This window comes from Arachis ipaensis, chromosome B03 (assembly GCF_000816755.2).
Source record: "Arachis ipaensis cultivar K30076 chromosome B03, Araip1.1, whole genome shotgun sequence".
Taxonomy (NCBI): domain Eukaryota; kingdom Viridiplantae; phylum Streptophyta; class Magnoliopsida; order Fabales; family Fabaceae; genus Arachis; species Arachis ipaensis.
The window spans coordinates 39524291-39541639 of NC_029787.2; the positions used below are offsets into that span (position 1 = coordinate 39524291).

At 34.8% G+C, this 17349-nt stretch overlaps 1 protein-coding gene and 1 long non-coding RNA gene across 2 annotated transcripts; one reads left to right on the plus strand and one right to left on the minus strand.

Moving 5' to 3' along the window:
* Window positions 2100–15765, minus strand: LOC110270131. The gene is made up of 3 exons (XR_002359283.1): window positions 15755–15765; window positions 15199–15204; window positions 2100–2270 (listed from the first exon to the last, which is right to left on the minus strand). It is a non-coding gene; the product is annotated as an uncharacterized LOC110270131 (long non-coding RNA).
* Window positions 11114–12421, plus strand: LOC107630362 (transmembrane protein 230). Its single transcript, XM_016333463.2, has 2 exons — window positions 11114–11544; window positions 11825–12421. Exons 1-2 carry the CDS (start codon window positions 11358–11360, stop codon window positions 11944–11946), a joined length of 309 nt encoding a protein of 102 aa, XP_016188949.1. The 5' UTR covers window positions 11114–11357; the 3' UTR covers window positions 11947–12421.

Here is a 17349-nt window from a genome sequence, read left to right on the forward strand (position 1 = left end):
CGGACCGGATCATTTTCATTGTCGGTTCCTGGTTCGACCGGCCGGTCCGGTTCGATCTGATTTTTAGAACCACGAGTAATAATGACATTATATGTCAAAGACAAAACGAACTTAATAACAAAATAAAATAAGTTCAGCATGGTCTTTGTCTTCATAAAAGTCGTTGACCTGCCAGTATACTTCGACGACCTAGCCAATGTCCTTTTAGCTCTGTTTATGGCTCGGCGATGCCTGAACCCCTCATCAATCTTCCATAGAGGTAGAGTGCCTTCTTAATGTCTGGGCGGATTGGAAACACTTAGTGAGGTGGTCGCGCCTCTTATGTACGTCCTGAAGCATCTGCTGAAGCCACCTAGCCATCTGATAGTCGAGGATCTTTCTGATCATGGCATCGTGAGTCTTCTCCCTATTAATTTCTCCTACACAAAGAAATATTTAGCATTAGTTAATCAAAATTAAATACATAATTAAACAAAATAGAAGATATAAACTAGCTAAAGTTTGAATATGTTGAGTTTTTACCACCCACGTCTGAAACCATCGCTCTTTGGTCTTAGCAGGGATCTTCTTGTAGCCCAGCCAACGGTGTTTGCAGTGTATTTTGCTTCAGTTATTTAGGAAAAGTCATCCGATCTAATCGTTAATTGAAATTGCGGTTCGGTTTGGTTCGGTTTTTGCCGAGACCACCTGGACCAAACCAAACCAATTAAAATCGGCATGATTTGGTTCAATTTGTTTGGTTTTTTCCATTAATTCACACAAAAACCAATCATACTATTTTATAAAGTCATAACATTGAAATCATGCAAAATAATAAGTCAATAACTAACAAAAGTTTTAACACAATGAAATTCAATGACAAAAGAAATTATAATACGACAATTAAAGTCATTAAAATTTCAATAGTCAACACATAAATTACACTGCATAATTACACCATTTTCACTTTTCAGAATCATAAAAATAGAATTAAAAATCAAAATTATACAATGCATAATTACACAACTTCTAGAATCATAAAAATAGAATTAAAAAAAATTGTACACCCAGAATCATAGAAAAATAGAAGCAGAAGCCAACAAAATAAAATTACTAACATTTGAAAATTAGAAACAAATATATTGAATAATACTCAATACCAAAAAATCAACAAGGTTGAACAGAAATTGAATACCTGACTCGGAGGCTCCATTTTTGAGGACGATGGCGCAGAAGACGACGATGCCTACTGATGCATGGAGGAGATGGCAGTTGCTGTGCATGGAGGACGACGGGGATGGGAGGGAGAGAAAAGGCCATGCCAAGGAGAAGGAAGCGCGAACGAGGTAGGGAGGGATAGAAAAGACCGCCATGGAGAAGAGGGAAGCATGACGAGGAAGGGCCGCTGCAAGGGTGCTCCAGTCATGTCAGGCGCTGAGACGGCACTGTGGAGGGTAGGAGGAGGAGTTTTCGGCACTGTAGTGTAGATTGTTCGAGCTTGAGTGGAAAGAGTTAGGGCATTAGGGTTTGCTTTCTGACTGGAGTAAAAATGGCGGCTAGGTTATGTGCTTGGGGGGCTTGGTTTGTTAGGGTTTTTAAGTAAACCGGTTCGGTTCGATTAGGATTTTCGCTATTAGAAATAAAAACTGAACCAAACTGAAAAAAACTACAAAATGTCAGTTTTTAGTTTTTTTGGTTTTCGATTTATTCAGTTTTCAATTTTTTCAGTTCGATCAGTCGGTTTTGTTCGGTTTGGATCGATTTTGAACATCCCTAAGCTTAGTAACGTTGTCAAACCATCAGGCCAAATCATCATTCGTACGACGAGCAGTGGAGGAGGGGCATCTCAATGGGATCCATGAGTGGATTCCGGCACTGAAGCAACTCCTGGTCATGCTTTAAAGCATTTTTAACCTTCTAAATCAACAACACCAACGACGAAGAAAATACAACAGATCTCAATTAGTGAAACCATGATGTAATACCAGAGGAGAAGAAGTTATTTGAGGCTTCAAAATATCAAATAAATTAGATTGAGAATAAGTTACTGGAGAGAGTGTTGTTGTTGTTGTTGCTGGAGAAGAAGTTATTAGAGGAGGAGGAGGCGGTGAGAAATGAACTACGCGACAAGCAGCAATGGCAGATCTGGATAGCAAGGAAATGATTTGCAACAAAGGAGTGAGGCGACGCGACCAAAGAAGGCAACGATGAGAAAAGAATGGCATGACAACAAGAAAGTCAGATTTGGACGGTGATGAGACGATCTGCGAACTCAGACAACGCCGACGTCGCTAAGAACCGAGATCTCAAAGACAAAGGCGATAGCGCCAAGACCTCAGAAGATGACGGCGATGAGACTGATGAGTGGAATTTTGTATGGTTTAGAATTTTACAAATGAAATCTCGTTGCAAGTATAGTTTCTAAACCAACGAATAATCCTCTCATGCAAAAAATTGTTTGTCACAAGTACAAACCCCAATAAAAATAACCGAAGTATTCAAACCTCGGGTCATCTCTCAAAGAAATTGCAGGGAAGTGTTCTTGCTATTGGTTATGGATTATATATCTTTGGGGTTTTGGATAGGAAACATGAAAGATAAATTGCAAGAAAGTAAATGGAAACTCAAATAATAAAACGGTCTTGGCAAGGGTTGATGGTTAAGGATCTATATCCTTGTTACTAACCACAACATGATAATTGTAAGGATCAATCTCATTAAGTCATCCTCTAACAAGTGAAGGAAAGTCAAATGAGCTACACCAATCCTAATCCATAAGTCCTAGCCACATCACTAATTAACTTAGTGAGAGCTAGAGTTAATGGACACCAATTATCAAGACTTGGACATTAGCAACTCAATTTCACCTAAGTTACCATCCCAAGTCAAGAACACAAAAATCTACACTAACATCCTTCCAAGCATTTAATCAAACACTTGGAAGGCACAAAAGGAAAGCAAGATAAAATTGCAAGAAATATAGATCTACACTACCAATTGCAAGGAAATTAATAACAATAAAGCAAATCAACAATAAAAGAAATCAAACATAAATTGCATTAAAGAGAAGTAGAAGAAACAAGAGTGCATCAACAACAAAGTAAAAAAATACAAGGAATGAAATACTAAACTAGAGAAGCAAAGGAAGAGGAACAAGAAATTGAAAAATAAAAGTAAATCAAAGCAAGAATTAAACCTAGATCTAAGAAATCCTAATCTACATCTAACCTAATTCTAGAGAGAAGAGAGAGCTTCTCTCTCTAGAAACTAACTAAAGCATCCTCAAAACTAAACTATGTGTCCCCCCTGACTCCTCTTGATTTCTGCATGTAATAGGCTCAGAAATGAGTTGGATTTGGGCCTGGGAAGCCCAGAAATTGCCCCCAGCATTTTCACTTAATGAGGTCATGTGCGAGCATCGACGCGTACGCGTGGGTCACATTCTAGTATTTTAGTTCATTCTACTTCTCTTGTTAATTTTCTTTATTTTGTCAATTTTAGTTTATGAACTCTTTTGTTGATTTCCATTTCCTTTTAATGTAATTTATGATTTCCATACCTTTTTATAATTGCTATAGTTTCCTATTGTTGATCTCTTGCCTTTGTAGTTATAGCTTCCTTTAATTCTTGCAATTTATGATGTTTACTTTTATTTCCCTCTATGTGTTTGATGAAATGTCTCTTTTAGTTATGAGTTAGATTTTTCTCCTCTTGGCTTGGGTTGCGTAATTGGAGACTCTTGAGTTATCAAACTCTTTTGTTGATTGATAATTAGAAGTTGCTAGTTGACTTGAATTTCACTAACGCTAGTCTTTCACTATGATTTGACTAGGACTTGTGGACTCAAGTTGATTATATCCACTTGACTTTCCTTCATAGTTAGGGTTAACTAAGTGGGATCAATGGACAATTCTTGTCACAATTGATGATGATAATGAGGATAGGACTTCTAATTCTCATTCCTTACCAAAAACTTTCTTAGTTATTAGCTTATTTATCTTGTTATTTATATTTCTTGTCTCTTACTACAAAAACCCCAAAACATTCCTTCATAGCCAATAATAAAGCACTTCATTGTAATTCCTAGGGAGAACGACCCGGGATTAATACTCTCGGTTATTTTTATTGGGGTTTGTACTTGTGACAAACAAATTTTTTATGTGAGGATTGTTTGTTGGTTTAGAAACTATACTTGCAACGAGATTTCAATTGTGAAATTCTAAACCATACAAAATTATCTTCATCAAAATGGCGCCGTTGCTGGGGACAATAGTGTGGGTAACTTAGGAGATGGCGCTGCAATCAGAAAACAACGATGATGGTGCCACGATAAAGAAGACGACAATAGTGTGGGTAACTCTGAAGACGTACTTTGGGTGGGTAACTCAGTAACTGTTTGGAGAAGATAAGAATGGTGTGGGTGAGTTAGGGTTAGTGATGGTAACTCAGGAACTATTTTATTTTATTTAAATTAGCAACCGATTAGTTTATGATAGTATTTTGTTTGAATTAGCAACCAAATAATTTTCCACCGAATTTCTTTATCGGTAGCAAAATCGGTCGCTAAATTAAAAAATAGCGACCGATTTTGTGACCAAGAGACCGAAAGACATTACTTCTTTGTTTTGGTTGCTAATTCGGTCGCTAAGTTAAAAAATAGAAATTGATTTTAGCGAGCAACTTTATTCTGGTTTTATAAAAAAACTAATTGGTCATTAATTCGGTTGCTATTAATGACCGATTTAGTTGGTTGTTAAAATCGGTCGCTATCTTAATAGTTAGCGATCGATTTAGCGACCATTGCCTTAGCGACCAAACAAATTTTCACCCTATTTTTCTATCGGTTGCAAAATTGGTCGCTAAGTTAAAAATAGCGACCGATTTTGTGACCAAGAGTTCCAAAGACATTACTTCTTAGTTTTGGTTGCTAATTTAGTCGCTAAATTAAAAAATAGCAACCACTTTTAGCGACCAACTTTATTTTGGCTGTAAAAAAAATTTATCAGTCGCTAATTTGGTTGTTATTAGTGATCAATTTTATTGGTCGCTAAAATCGGTCGCTGAATGTAATTTAGCGACCGATTTATCAACAAACTTTTTTCTAGTCCTAGTTATTCTATACTGGTTGCTAAATCAGTCGTTGTTAGCAACCAATTTTTTCAGTCGCTAAAATCGATCGCTATTATGATAATTTCTTGTAGTGAATGAATTTGGTTAAATGGAAGTTTATGATCTATCACTATTATCATCAAATTTTTTGGGCTCATGTATTATAATAACAATTGTAATAAGTTCTTTATGTATTAATTATAGATATGTTTTGTTCAATTTTTTCTTGTCATATGCTAGTTTAGCTTGTTGTTCTACAAGTTTTGATATAAACTATTAAAAAGAAAGAAATAAAAGGCTATTCATGTTTTTGATGCACTTATTATGAGTTTTTTATTTTTTTTTAGTACATTAGAGTATATGCTCAAAGCGTCGTTAAATATATTGTGACAGATTAAAGTCATTAGATATAGAAAAAACGATCACAAGAATTAGTAAATTAGTGACAGTTTTAAACCGTCGATAAGTATATTGTGATAGCTTAAAAAAAGTCACAAATATAGAAAAACTGTCATAGAATTTAGTAATTTAGTTATGGTTTATAGTTTGAAACCATCACAAAAAATTTAGCGACACTCCTTATCAACGGTGGTTCAAAACCGTCACTATATCAGTTGGCAACGCTCAAATTCATGACGCTTTTTTTAACTGTCACGAAAATATTTAGTGACGATTAAAACTGACACCAACCATTAAAAAAATCGTCGCAAAAATATTGTTTTATTGTAGTGTCCAATACTTATTATATTTTCTTCCTTATACATCTATTTGAACATGTGGAACTTCTATATCAATAGATAAAGTGGTTTCAAGCTCTACAGATTGAGAGGCTTCATTTTGATGAATAAGTGGTGACTCAGAGTAGTTGTATTTTCATTTGAAGAAATCATTTTCCTTTTAGACATGTTTGCAACTTGTCAAGAGAGATTAAAATTAATATATCAATGAGAGAACAAAAATAAAACAATAGTACTTAATTAAATTCAACTATCAATTAAAGAAACAAAAAACTTTTAAATCAAACTATTAAGTTGGACGACTAAATTACTTTCAGATACATCTCACTCTGAAACAACAAAACAAGAAGCTACCACTACAAGAAAAATATTGAGTTCCGTCAGATTTATCGGTAAAATAATAAAAATAATCTGCCGGTAAATTGATTACAGTCGAATTTTGCATCGGATTGTATCTGACGGTATAAACCTTGCCAGTAACTGATTATCGGTGGAGATTTTTCCAACGGTAACTTGCGGCAAAATTAGCGGCGAAATATGATGTTTAAGTTACGGCAATCTAATGCCATTTATCGTCGAAATTTTTTCGACAGTAATTGTGGCACCAAACATTGAAACTTCACGCCGACATCCAATATCAGTTAATTCCCTGCTCATCCACTTTTCTGTGTTCCGTCCACATACAATACTAATGAGCAAAAATTAAAGCTCACGGATACTGGCAAGTGCACCGGATCATTTACGCAATACCACGGTGAGTAGATATCATTTTCACGAGGATTAAAGGATTGAGCAATCAAAGGACAGATTAAATACCTAATTAGATCAAAAGAACCATATTTAAAGGGGGAAACATTGTGTCTTGCTGAGAGCTTTGGAACCTTGAGTGCTTGAATGCTTATGAACAGTGAGCTTGAATGTTGATTTGAGAGAAGACAGTGATGATGACAGTCAAGGGCTTTAGAGATGTTTATGCTTTTAGAGAAATCAAACCTTGTTTACTTATCTTGAAGTTTGCACAGATCTTTCACGACAAATATTTAGTAATTGTTTTTCAATTTCTTGGCTCCTCAGTTTCTCAAGCATTAATTAATCGTCAATTAATTAATCAAGAGATTAAGTACAAAAATTAATTTAGTTTTCTAATAAGATTTAAAAGTAGTCCTTAGGTCGAATTACTTGTCATATATTCAAGCTAATCCTGTACGATTAAATCTTTAGAAGAAAAACACAATTTTCAAAAGTTGTTCTAATCTGAATTATATGTCACTAATTTAAAATTAGAGTGACTGAAAATCATGCATGTGACACATACTAATTGAACCACTATTCCTAGCCGAATTCAAAGAGTCACATGAAAGAGTTTTTAAGCTTTAATTCAAATATCAAATTTTTCAATTAAAATAAAAGAATTCAAAAGAGATTAGCATACCTTTCGATCCGTCTTTGATGACGAGAACAACTGATCAACCCCATATGTCAGTGCACCCCTAAGTCCGGGCCGAGGACCGCCAGTCTTAAGCTTCTTCTACAGCGCACCCGCCAACCCTTTACATTTCGAAATAATCGACGCATCCTCCTCCTACCAAGCAGACCACTTCTCCTCCTCGTCTTCTGTTCAAGTGGGATTATTAATCCAATCATAAGAACAATGTTAGCATGCCTCTGCAACTTTTAAATCCAACATGCTTATATTCCCATATTGCTCAAGAAACTAAAACCCAATTTCATAACCAAATTAATGAAAATAGGAACAATTAACTAATTGATTAATTAATTAAGATTAAGAGAAAAAATTGAGAGTTAGAATTTACAAAAAGATACTTAAGATTGTTTGTGGAGATGTCGTCTTTGATCTCGTACTCCTATTTGAGATCGAGATTAAAATATGGGCTTGTTAATCACCTCCTAGCACTTCTTGAGTGCCTCATAACCCTTCCACAGCGTCTTGTTGTCGGCACCTCTAGACTCCGTCACAGTAGCATGGATCTTATGAGCTTTCTCGTCGAACAGCCCTGACAACATCATCTCCTCCATTCTACTCTCACCCAGCCTCAACCAATTTGCAACACACATTTGAAATTCACGTTTCATATCCCTCCAATGCGTTGTCATTTTGATAAGTATGAAGGGGCTTAACAGTCCCAAAAAATTGTTATGATCCACATCACATTTGTACAAACCAACTTAAAAGCTTAACGTTACATGTCAGCAACTTCTGCTAACTATTCACGAAGAGAACTGAAAAAAGATTTATTTGGCTAACGAAAAGGAAGTTTAGGGGTCGATTTGTTATTTGTCGATTGTTAGAGTACGGATTGTCAAAATTACAAATGGATAAGACCCGAAGAGGATGTTTACTCTTATAATTTTACGTACTGAATAAGTGTTAGTTTGTATTGACTTTTTTGAGTCAAAAAGTACTTTTTTTCAAAAATAAATTATTTTTATCCAATTTTAAACCTATTTAGGTGTGTCTTTAAAAAAATACTTTTATTAGAAAAAAATTTATTTATTTTTTCTAAAAAGAAGTCTATCTAAATATAAAATAGCTTTTGTCTATTAAAAACAATTAAAAATAAAAAAATAAATACCTTTTTCAAAAACCAATCCAAATTGAACTAAGGAACTTCTTGTTTTGAAAATGCTACCCAATTTGGACATCATTTAGTGCAAGAATCTTAGTTGAATCACCATATCCAAACCCATAACATATATCCAAAACTCCTGATAATTCATGGAATCAAAATTCAATGTTGAGAAGTGTTTCGTAATATGGCAAATCTCTTGCATGTCTAATTGGAATAGTCATTTGATCCATTTTGGAGCCATTTAGTGCGAAAATGAATTTTTATAAATAAATGAATAAATTAAATATTATATTTATCGATATATATAATTTGAGGAGTATTTACGTTTTTAAACCATATTACATATTTCTTTTACAATATAAATAAGATAAACATGAACGTATTTTGTGTACACTTTTGTTTATACTATAAATAAGATAAGTAAGATTCTAATTAATTTCGACGAGATATGAAAATTTAAAAAAAAAGAATTATATATTATTTACAGTGTAAACGAAATATGTGTATATCTATTTGTAAATGAAATATGTGTCCAATTTATTTTAAACGATTATTATATATTGATTTGAATATTTTTTTTAAATTAAGTTTAACTAAATTGTTATTAAGAATTTTAAATTTACATTTTTTTTCTCTTTCTCCTTTTCCTCCCATGTTGCTGCGCTTTTTTTTCCTTTGCTCTTTTTTTTTTTCATCTTTTTTTTTGTTATCATCATTGCTCTCACTACCACCACTATCTCCTCTTCCTTCTTTTTTGTTTAAATTTCTAATTCTCCTTCTTTTTTCTCCTCCTTCTTATCAATCTTCATTATCAGTGTCATTATCATCGTTGTTATCGTTATCGTTATTTTTATTAACGTCGTCTTCTTCTTCTCATCATTCTTCCTCATCTTTCTCTTTCATTATCGTCGTTATCACCACCATGCCACCACCTCCATCTCCTCCTCATCCTCCTCTTTCTTTTCTCATTTGAATTTTTTCGAACTCCTCCTTCTTTTCCTCCTCTTCCTCCTCCTTCTCCATCATCATTATTATCATCATCGTCGTTTTCTTCTTATATGCATAACAGTTCAAATCCGAAATGCGCCGAAATTTTCTTAACGATGGCGACACACAAACAAACTCAGTTCAAAATAAGTTTAAACCAAAAGTGCACCTTATTTAAATTTAGAATGCACCGAAATAAAATTCATAATGCACCAAAATTACTTAACGATGAAATACACAAACAAACTCAATTCAAAACAGCACAAACGAAGTGCACTTTATTTAAATTCAAAATACACAAAAATTACTTAAATATAACTCAAAACTCCTCCTCCTCATTCTTCTTTTTTTATTCTTCTTTTTCTTCTTATTTTACTTTCTCATGATTCTTCTTGTTTTACTTTCTTAACAAAAATAAAATTAAAAAAAAATTAAACAAAAAAAAGAAAAAACACATAATGCTGCAAAATTACTAGGAAGAGGATGAATCTACATTCATTCAACTAAATAAGAATATAATGCATTACAAACATATTCATTTAAGTCTAATATGAGAAACAATGCTTCTAAAGAAAGAAATAAAAATAACATAAAAAAGAAAGAAAGAAAGAGAATAAAAAGAAGAAAAAATACATGATTAAATAAGATATTTTTGTACTTTTGTAGCAAAATCTCAATGTAAAAATTAGAAAAATTGTGTTATTGTTAAAAAATTTCGATGTTATTTGTTTTGATAAATTTTGCAAAATTCAAAACATTTTCTCTTTCTCTCCTTCATCTTCTGCGTTTTCTTCTTTTTCATCTTTTTCTTTTTTATCTTCTTTTTCTTATTTCATTTTCTCATAATTCTTATTGCTTCACTCTCTTAAAAGGATAAAATAAATAAAAAATCAATGCTATAAAATTACTAGGAAGAAAAGGAGAAAAAGAAAAAGAAAACACAACAACAATAGCAGCAATAAAAGAACGACGATAGAGAGAAAACACGCGAAGAAGAATAAGAAAACGAAGAAGAAGGATATGAACGTTCACGTTTACGTTAGTGGCTGAAGAGTTAGAGTATGTATTCATGCTCTCACTAAAGAAACTGATTTTTGTTGGATTTAGATTAACTTGACTAACTTTGATTCTCAAAAAGATTTGGATGTGTAGCAAGACTGTAAAAACAATGCATAACAAATAAAAGGAGAAGTGGTGAAAATCTCTCCATGGACGTTTCTATTAAATTTTAAATTATTTTTTAATTTAAATTATATTACATCTAAATTTTACTGATGAATAAATATTTTTTTAATTTTGAGGGATTAAATTTTTTATATATACAAATACTTATATTTCATTTATAATGTAGTATATATATATTTTGATACTGTAAATGAGATATAATCAATTAAAATTTTTATATATCTTTAGTTTGCATCCATAATATGACTTTAAGAAAATGATATATGACTTAAAAAGAGTGATGTATTTTGTTTAAGTGTATGAAATAAATAATACAATATAAATTGGTAAATACCTTTCAAATTATGTATTTAAGTAAATAAAATATTTAATTTATTTATTAAAAAAATCCTATTTTTCTTTGGATTAATTTGGATTTGAAATTGGTTATATATAATTAGTTTAATAAAGTGTATGATGCACCACAATTAATCAAGTATACCATAACATCCTCCTTTGCTGGCTTGTTTAGATCAGCTGGGATAGCTAGAAATCTAGAATAACTCAACGGAGTTAATTAACAACATTGCCACACAAGTCTCGATTCGCACACTCACACCCATTCTTGAACACCAAGCGAAAGCTGAATTTCAACCCACCGCTTCTTCTTCTTCTTCTTCTTCGTTCAAAGTCACAAAACGCCAACGAAGACAGCGATCTGACTGACCAAGAACACCGAACAATTATATACTTAGAAATCTTCTTGCAAAACAAAGGGCAAAAACAGAAAATGTATGTGGATCACGCGTTTTCGATCTCGGACGAGGACATGATGATGGGTACCTCGTACACTGTGAATAACAAGCCCCCAATCAAGGAGATCTCACTCGCTGTCGCTCTTCTTGTTTTTGGAACCCTTGGAATCATCATCGGTTCTCTCATGGCTTATAACCATGTCGGCGGTGACACTGCTCACGGTGACAACCATCACTCTATTCTCTCTTTTTTCTTTGAAAAAATGAAAATATCTTGCATTTGGGGTTTTGAGGTTTTTGTTATTCTGCTCGAATTCGACTTAAAATTCTGAAAGGTGAAAACTTTTTACTTGGAATAAAAAGATCTTAGAGTTTTTTACTTCTTGGGCAGCTGGAAAATTAGGGAATTGTGCTAATTAATTACTCAATTGAGAAAGTTGAAAACTTTATGAATTTTTTTAATATTTAATTTGTGGTATTTTTGTGTGAATGATTGATATAGGGTTGTTCTTTGCGATCTTGGGAACGCTGTTGTTCATACCAGGGTTCTACTACACAAGGATTGCATATTATGCTTACAAGGGTTACAAGGGATTCTCTTTCTCTAACATACCTCCAGTTTAGTTTACTTATATATGTATGTCATATTGTTAAGATGATCATATACCCTTCTCTTGTACAGATCTTTTCTTTTGTTGAACTTTGTACTCTACTTTCTTTTGTGTCTAAACTAAACCATATATACTGCTACTTGCTACTACTGTTAGGGTTTTGTTCTATCAAGTGAATCATTCTGCTCTGAAATCGTTAACTAGGACATGGATGAATGGTGATAGTTTAAGTTTTGTGTGTCATGTGTAAGCGTGGATTAAATGATATTGAAGTCTCCTCTTTTCTTTTATTTTTCTGTCTTTTGGTTCTTTACATTATGAGGAGGTTTATGTATGTATGAATTCTGAGTTATTGATTTGATTGGAAGATATTAGGTGCTGTGGATGTGGATAGGTGATTGGTGAATGTGACTGAGGAAGAAGAATTAGAATTGTTAGTGTCAAAATTGAGAGAAGAATTAAAAGGGGGAAACTAGACTTTCATTTCATTCGACATACTAGTATTTATACTATTTTATTTTCGAGTAATAACTAATCCTGCCTCATTAACTTAATACTATCTTTCGAGTAAACCCAAATTATACTCACTACATTTTTCTAACAGAATACTATCTTAGTTGTGACAAGAAAAACTTTCTTAACAAGTGTTCTTAGAACAGTCGTTAGAAAAACCTTAAATATATTTCGATTTGCTTCTAACTTGTAGGGGTATTAGAGAAGTTCGGGATTGGGTCCTCTGAACCCTTTGAGCTAAACAATGGGTCCTATGTGTGTCATATGTAAAGCATATACCCTTGTCATTTAAGAGAGTATGTGATTCATACATCATCTATATGTGACTAGCAACTAATTTGGAACTTAGGAAGGATGTGATTTAATTTGTGTGTGACTTGCAAGTTGCAATAATCAATTTTAGGTGCTTACATGGAGTTCAAGATGCCACTTGAACCACGCAGTGTTTTCTCCATGTTTCCCTTTCTGAAGATTGATGAACAAGATCTTTAGCAGCTGCACTAATTGACACAGTTTTCCCTTTCATTTTATAGCATTTATTTTGGTTGGTTTGGCCTATTTGTGTTGTGGACAATAAGGGGATGAAAAGGTGGATTTGCGTATCAAATCCATCATCCATTGTTAGAGAATTTTGATGAAGTCTACATTTCCATTCAATGATTGAGATTGATGAGTCGGCAAAATGTTCTATGTAAAATAAGTACAACAAACATTTTTTTAATTCAAATGCTGAGATATGGATCTTTTTATACCTTTCTCTGCTCAATTTCCTCCTTATGGGGGTTAATATTCCTTTGTCTTATGATTGGACTATGGTTTTGAATATCATGTATGAAACCAATCATGCATAGGGAAGATTGATTTTGAAAGAAAACTTCGAAACTGATATCGTAAAGCTTGTTATGCCCTTTGGAAAAGAATATACTTTATTGAAGTCTAGAATCTAGATCAAGCATTAGGCATATTGTCAAGTTTGTTTATTGAATTCAAGGTAGACATGATACATGATAAGTAAATAACTAAAATCCATAATTTGAAATCCCGATTATTACAAACTAGGGAAAAATATTTATATGTTCACCCCAATTCACTTTATTCATTTTCAGCAAAATCTTTTAAATTTTTAAAATAAGTCCAAAACTCAACACTCAAAATAAGCATTAGACATTCATCATCCAATATACCAAAATCTCCATCGCCTAATACGCAGCGTAAGATTGTCTCTCACTTTACACGGCGGTCGGCTAAGAGAACTCCATCGAACCAAGGTATTTTTAGTGATAACAATGTCATCCAAGGTGGAGATATGGACCCAAGGAAGACAGAACCACCGAGCATAACTGCACAATCATCGTGAATGATGAAGAAAAAGGATCTTCAAGGGCGTAGCCGTCGCAGAAGTGGGTGGTGATATATACCAATTCCTTAAGATTCATTCAGACTAAAGACGACAAAGGAGACTTCATCTAGTTATCGGGGCGGGTTTGTGGGGTTTGGGAGTTATGGCAGCTTTGCCTAGGCCTTTCTGGCCATGACAGAAAAAAGACACTCGGTTAAATTATTAAATAAAAAATAAGAGAAAAGTGGTAAAAAAAAAAGTTCAACTCTCGAAAGACAAAGGTGAGTTTTCTTGCAACATCTGCTTGGCCACCACCAACATGAGGGGTGGCTTTGTGAGGGGAGGAGCATCTCATCCACACTCATGGAGGGAAATGTTCGGAGGTAATGGGGAGTCATCTGCTAGGAACACAAAGAAGAGTAAGAGATTAGAAGGTGTGGAGTTCTCTAGAAGTATAGCTATAGTTCCTAGAGTGGAAGAATGGATGGAAGAGGAGGATGGTAGCAGAGGAGGGGAACCAATTATTTAGGAGGATGCTAGTGCAGATCAAAATGCACATGAAAATACTAAGAAAGTTTCGTTTGCCAGTGTGGTCAGAAGTGGAGGAAAAGGGAGGCCAGATGAGGATGGAAATGAAGCTAATAGCGAGGATAAAAATGCTACCCCTGAGGAGAAGGAGGAAGAAGAAAATATCTCTATTCAGAAACTGTCGAACAGCCTCTATAATGTAGTGATCCCTGAATGAGTGAAGAGCGAACTCAGGAAGGATTGGTGGGAAAACCTCATTGTTAAACTCTTTGAAAGGAAGATCTTTCTATCTACCATACAGAGAAGGCTGCAAGCGATATGGGGAAGAATGGGGTTCATAGAAGTGATTGACATAGGAAATGAGTTTTTCCTTGTTAAATTCTTTAACTCGGAAGATCTTGACTTTGCGATAATGGAGGGACCATGGAAGATTTCGGATTACTACCTCACCATTCGACTATTGAATCCGGCTTCCTGATCATGCTATAGAATATTACCACAGGGCAATCCTCGAGAAGATAGGAGGCATTGTGGGTCGCATAATTAAAGTGGACTCTAATACTGCTCAGATAAGCTGAGGGAAGTTTGTGCGTCTTTGTGTAGAGGTTGAGCTGGATAAGCCCTTGGTTTCTCAATATCTAATCAATGGAAAACCCCATAAGATAGAGTATGAAGGGTTGCACCATGTCTGCTTTGGGTGTGGACGTATAGGGCATGAAAAGAACTAATGTCTAGAAGCTCAAAGTGGGAATGGAGCGGCACAGAACCAGCAGAGCTCAGAAGCGAATCAGAATCCAAATCAGAATTCAGCGCTGAAGGTAGAGGGTGAGGGCATAATGGTCAGCAAAGACAATGGAAAGGGTAAAAATGTCATTGATCAGACACAAGAGACTTATGTGCCTTGGATGCTAGTTCAGAAAAGCGTACGTGACAGGAGGAGTGTGAAAATAGGGGAAGGAATACAAAATGGCAAGGGAAGAAAAGAAAAAGAGAAAGAGGACAGTACAATACAATTATCCCGTTTCACAATTCTACAAGAAAATAATGAGGAAAGCCATGATCCTACCAATCATGAGCAGTCAGGTAATGACGCTAATAAAGACAAAACAACTGAAAGCTTTCAGGGAGGCAAAAGGACACACAAAGCTAATGCTAATGCCAAAAACACACCTTCAGCTATACACACAACCTAAAAAAGCCATAACTCTGGCCCAAACCCACAAACCCCACCTACTCAAAACTGCCAATAACCTACAACAACTAAAAAAGGAACCAACCCTAGCCCAAAACAGCAAATGAACATAGACCAAAATCACATGGCCACACAAAATAATAATCTCAAAGCCCCAATAGACCAAAACCAGCAAACCCACATTATGGATATAGAAAACCCAAGGCCCAACCCAGAAAATTCGAAGGAGTCTAACCCCATAAGTCTAACCCTCTCCTTAGAAGTTCTTAACACCTTTCAGGATATGGAAGGAGTGGAAGAACCCCCAAACCCAGAGCCAGAGCCCCCTTATTTCAGTCCCATGGATTCAAGTGAATTAATCAGAGTAGTGGAAGCATATGAGCAACCCCTTATGGTGGTACATGATGGAAATGAAGAAAGCTCTCCCCTTCAAGGGGATGAAATGCAATGCTCATAGAAGGGCTTAGGCCCAGTGATTACTCTGATGGATGGACTCAATTGGAAGCAAACATAAGATAACTCTTAATGATGAATATTTTGGCATGGAACACTAGAAGAGTTGCGAATGATGCTACTATTCGAACTCTAAAGGAACTTAGAAGGCAACATAAACCAAGCATAACTTTTCTCTTTGAAACTAGATGCAGTGGGGCTAGAGCTTTGGAGGTAATATCTACTCTTGGTTTTAACTTTTATTTTATTGAAGCTAATGGTTTCTCGGGTGGCATATGGGTCTTGTGGAAGAATAGCAATTTGAATATGCAAGTTATAGAGAAATGTAATCAACGCATTCACCTTAGAATGAAAAATTCATGGAAGAGAGTTTGGACTTTATCGATTGTTTACGCAAGTCAGCATGAGAATTTAAGAAAAGTATTTTTTGAAAATTTAAAAGACTTTTCTAGGAGAAATAAGGATCCTTGGATGCTTATAGGTGATTTTAATGAAATTGAAAATGTGGGAGAAAAAAAAGGGGTAGACAAGTTGATATTCATGCCTGTAGGAGGTTTAGGGATTAGATGAAAGACTGCAAGCTTTTGGACCTTGGATTTGTTGGTACAAGATTTACTTGGAAAGGCGGACAAATGGTGGGGTTAGATAGAGTTTTCAAGAGACTGGATAGAGCTATATCAACTTCTAGCTGGAGGACTCTCTTTAGTGATGCAAGAATTGAGGTTTTTCCGAGGGTCAATTCAGACCATGACCCCCTCTTGGCCGTCCTCAGACCAAAATGGTTTGATGTTGCAGAAAAGCCTTTCCGATATAAGGCGATGTGGAGTACCCACCCTGATTTCCTTCATTTCATTAGTGGAAGTTGGGACCAAGAGCGTTGGCTACCGGGAGCTTTGAAGGAGTTAGCAGTGAACTTAAAAAGGTGGAATAGGAATGTTTTTGGTAACTCTTTCAAAAAAAAAAAAAAGGAGGATCTTGAACAGACTGCGAAGGATTCAAAGAGCAACAGATTATGGAAGGAATCCTTTTCTTGAGGAATTAGAGAAGTGGCTAGTAGTAGAGCTCACTGAAATCCTGAATCACGAAGAGGTTTTATGGATGCAAAAATTCTTCCAGCAGTGATTTGTTGAAGGAGACAGAAACACGAGATATTTTCATACTAAAGCAACAACCAGAAGAAGGAAAAATAGAATTCTAAAACTTCGAAGAGGAGATGGAACTTGGTGCGAAGATATGAAAGAAGTCAGAAATATGGTCACTAATTTTTTCAGAGAGCTCTATGAAAAGGAGATCACCAGTCCCTTCATACTCACAAATATAACTTACCCAGCCCCCATCTTTCAAGAGTAGAGGAAATTGCAAGCTGCCCCTAAACCACTCTGATATTAAGA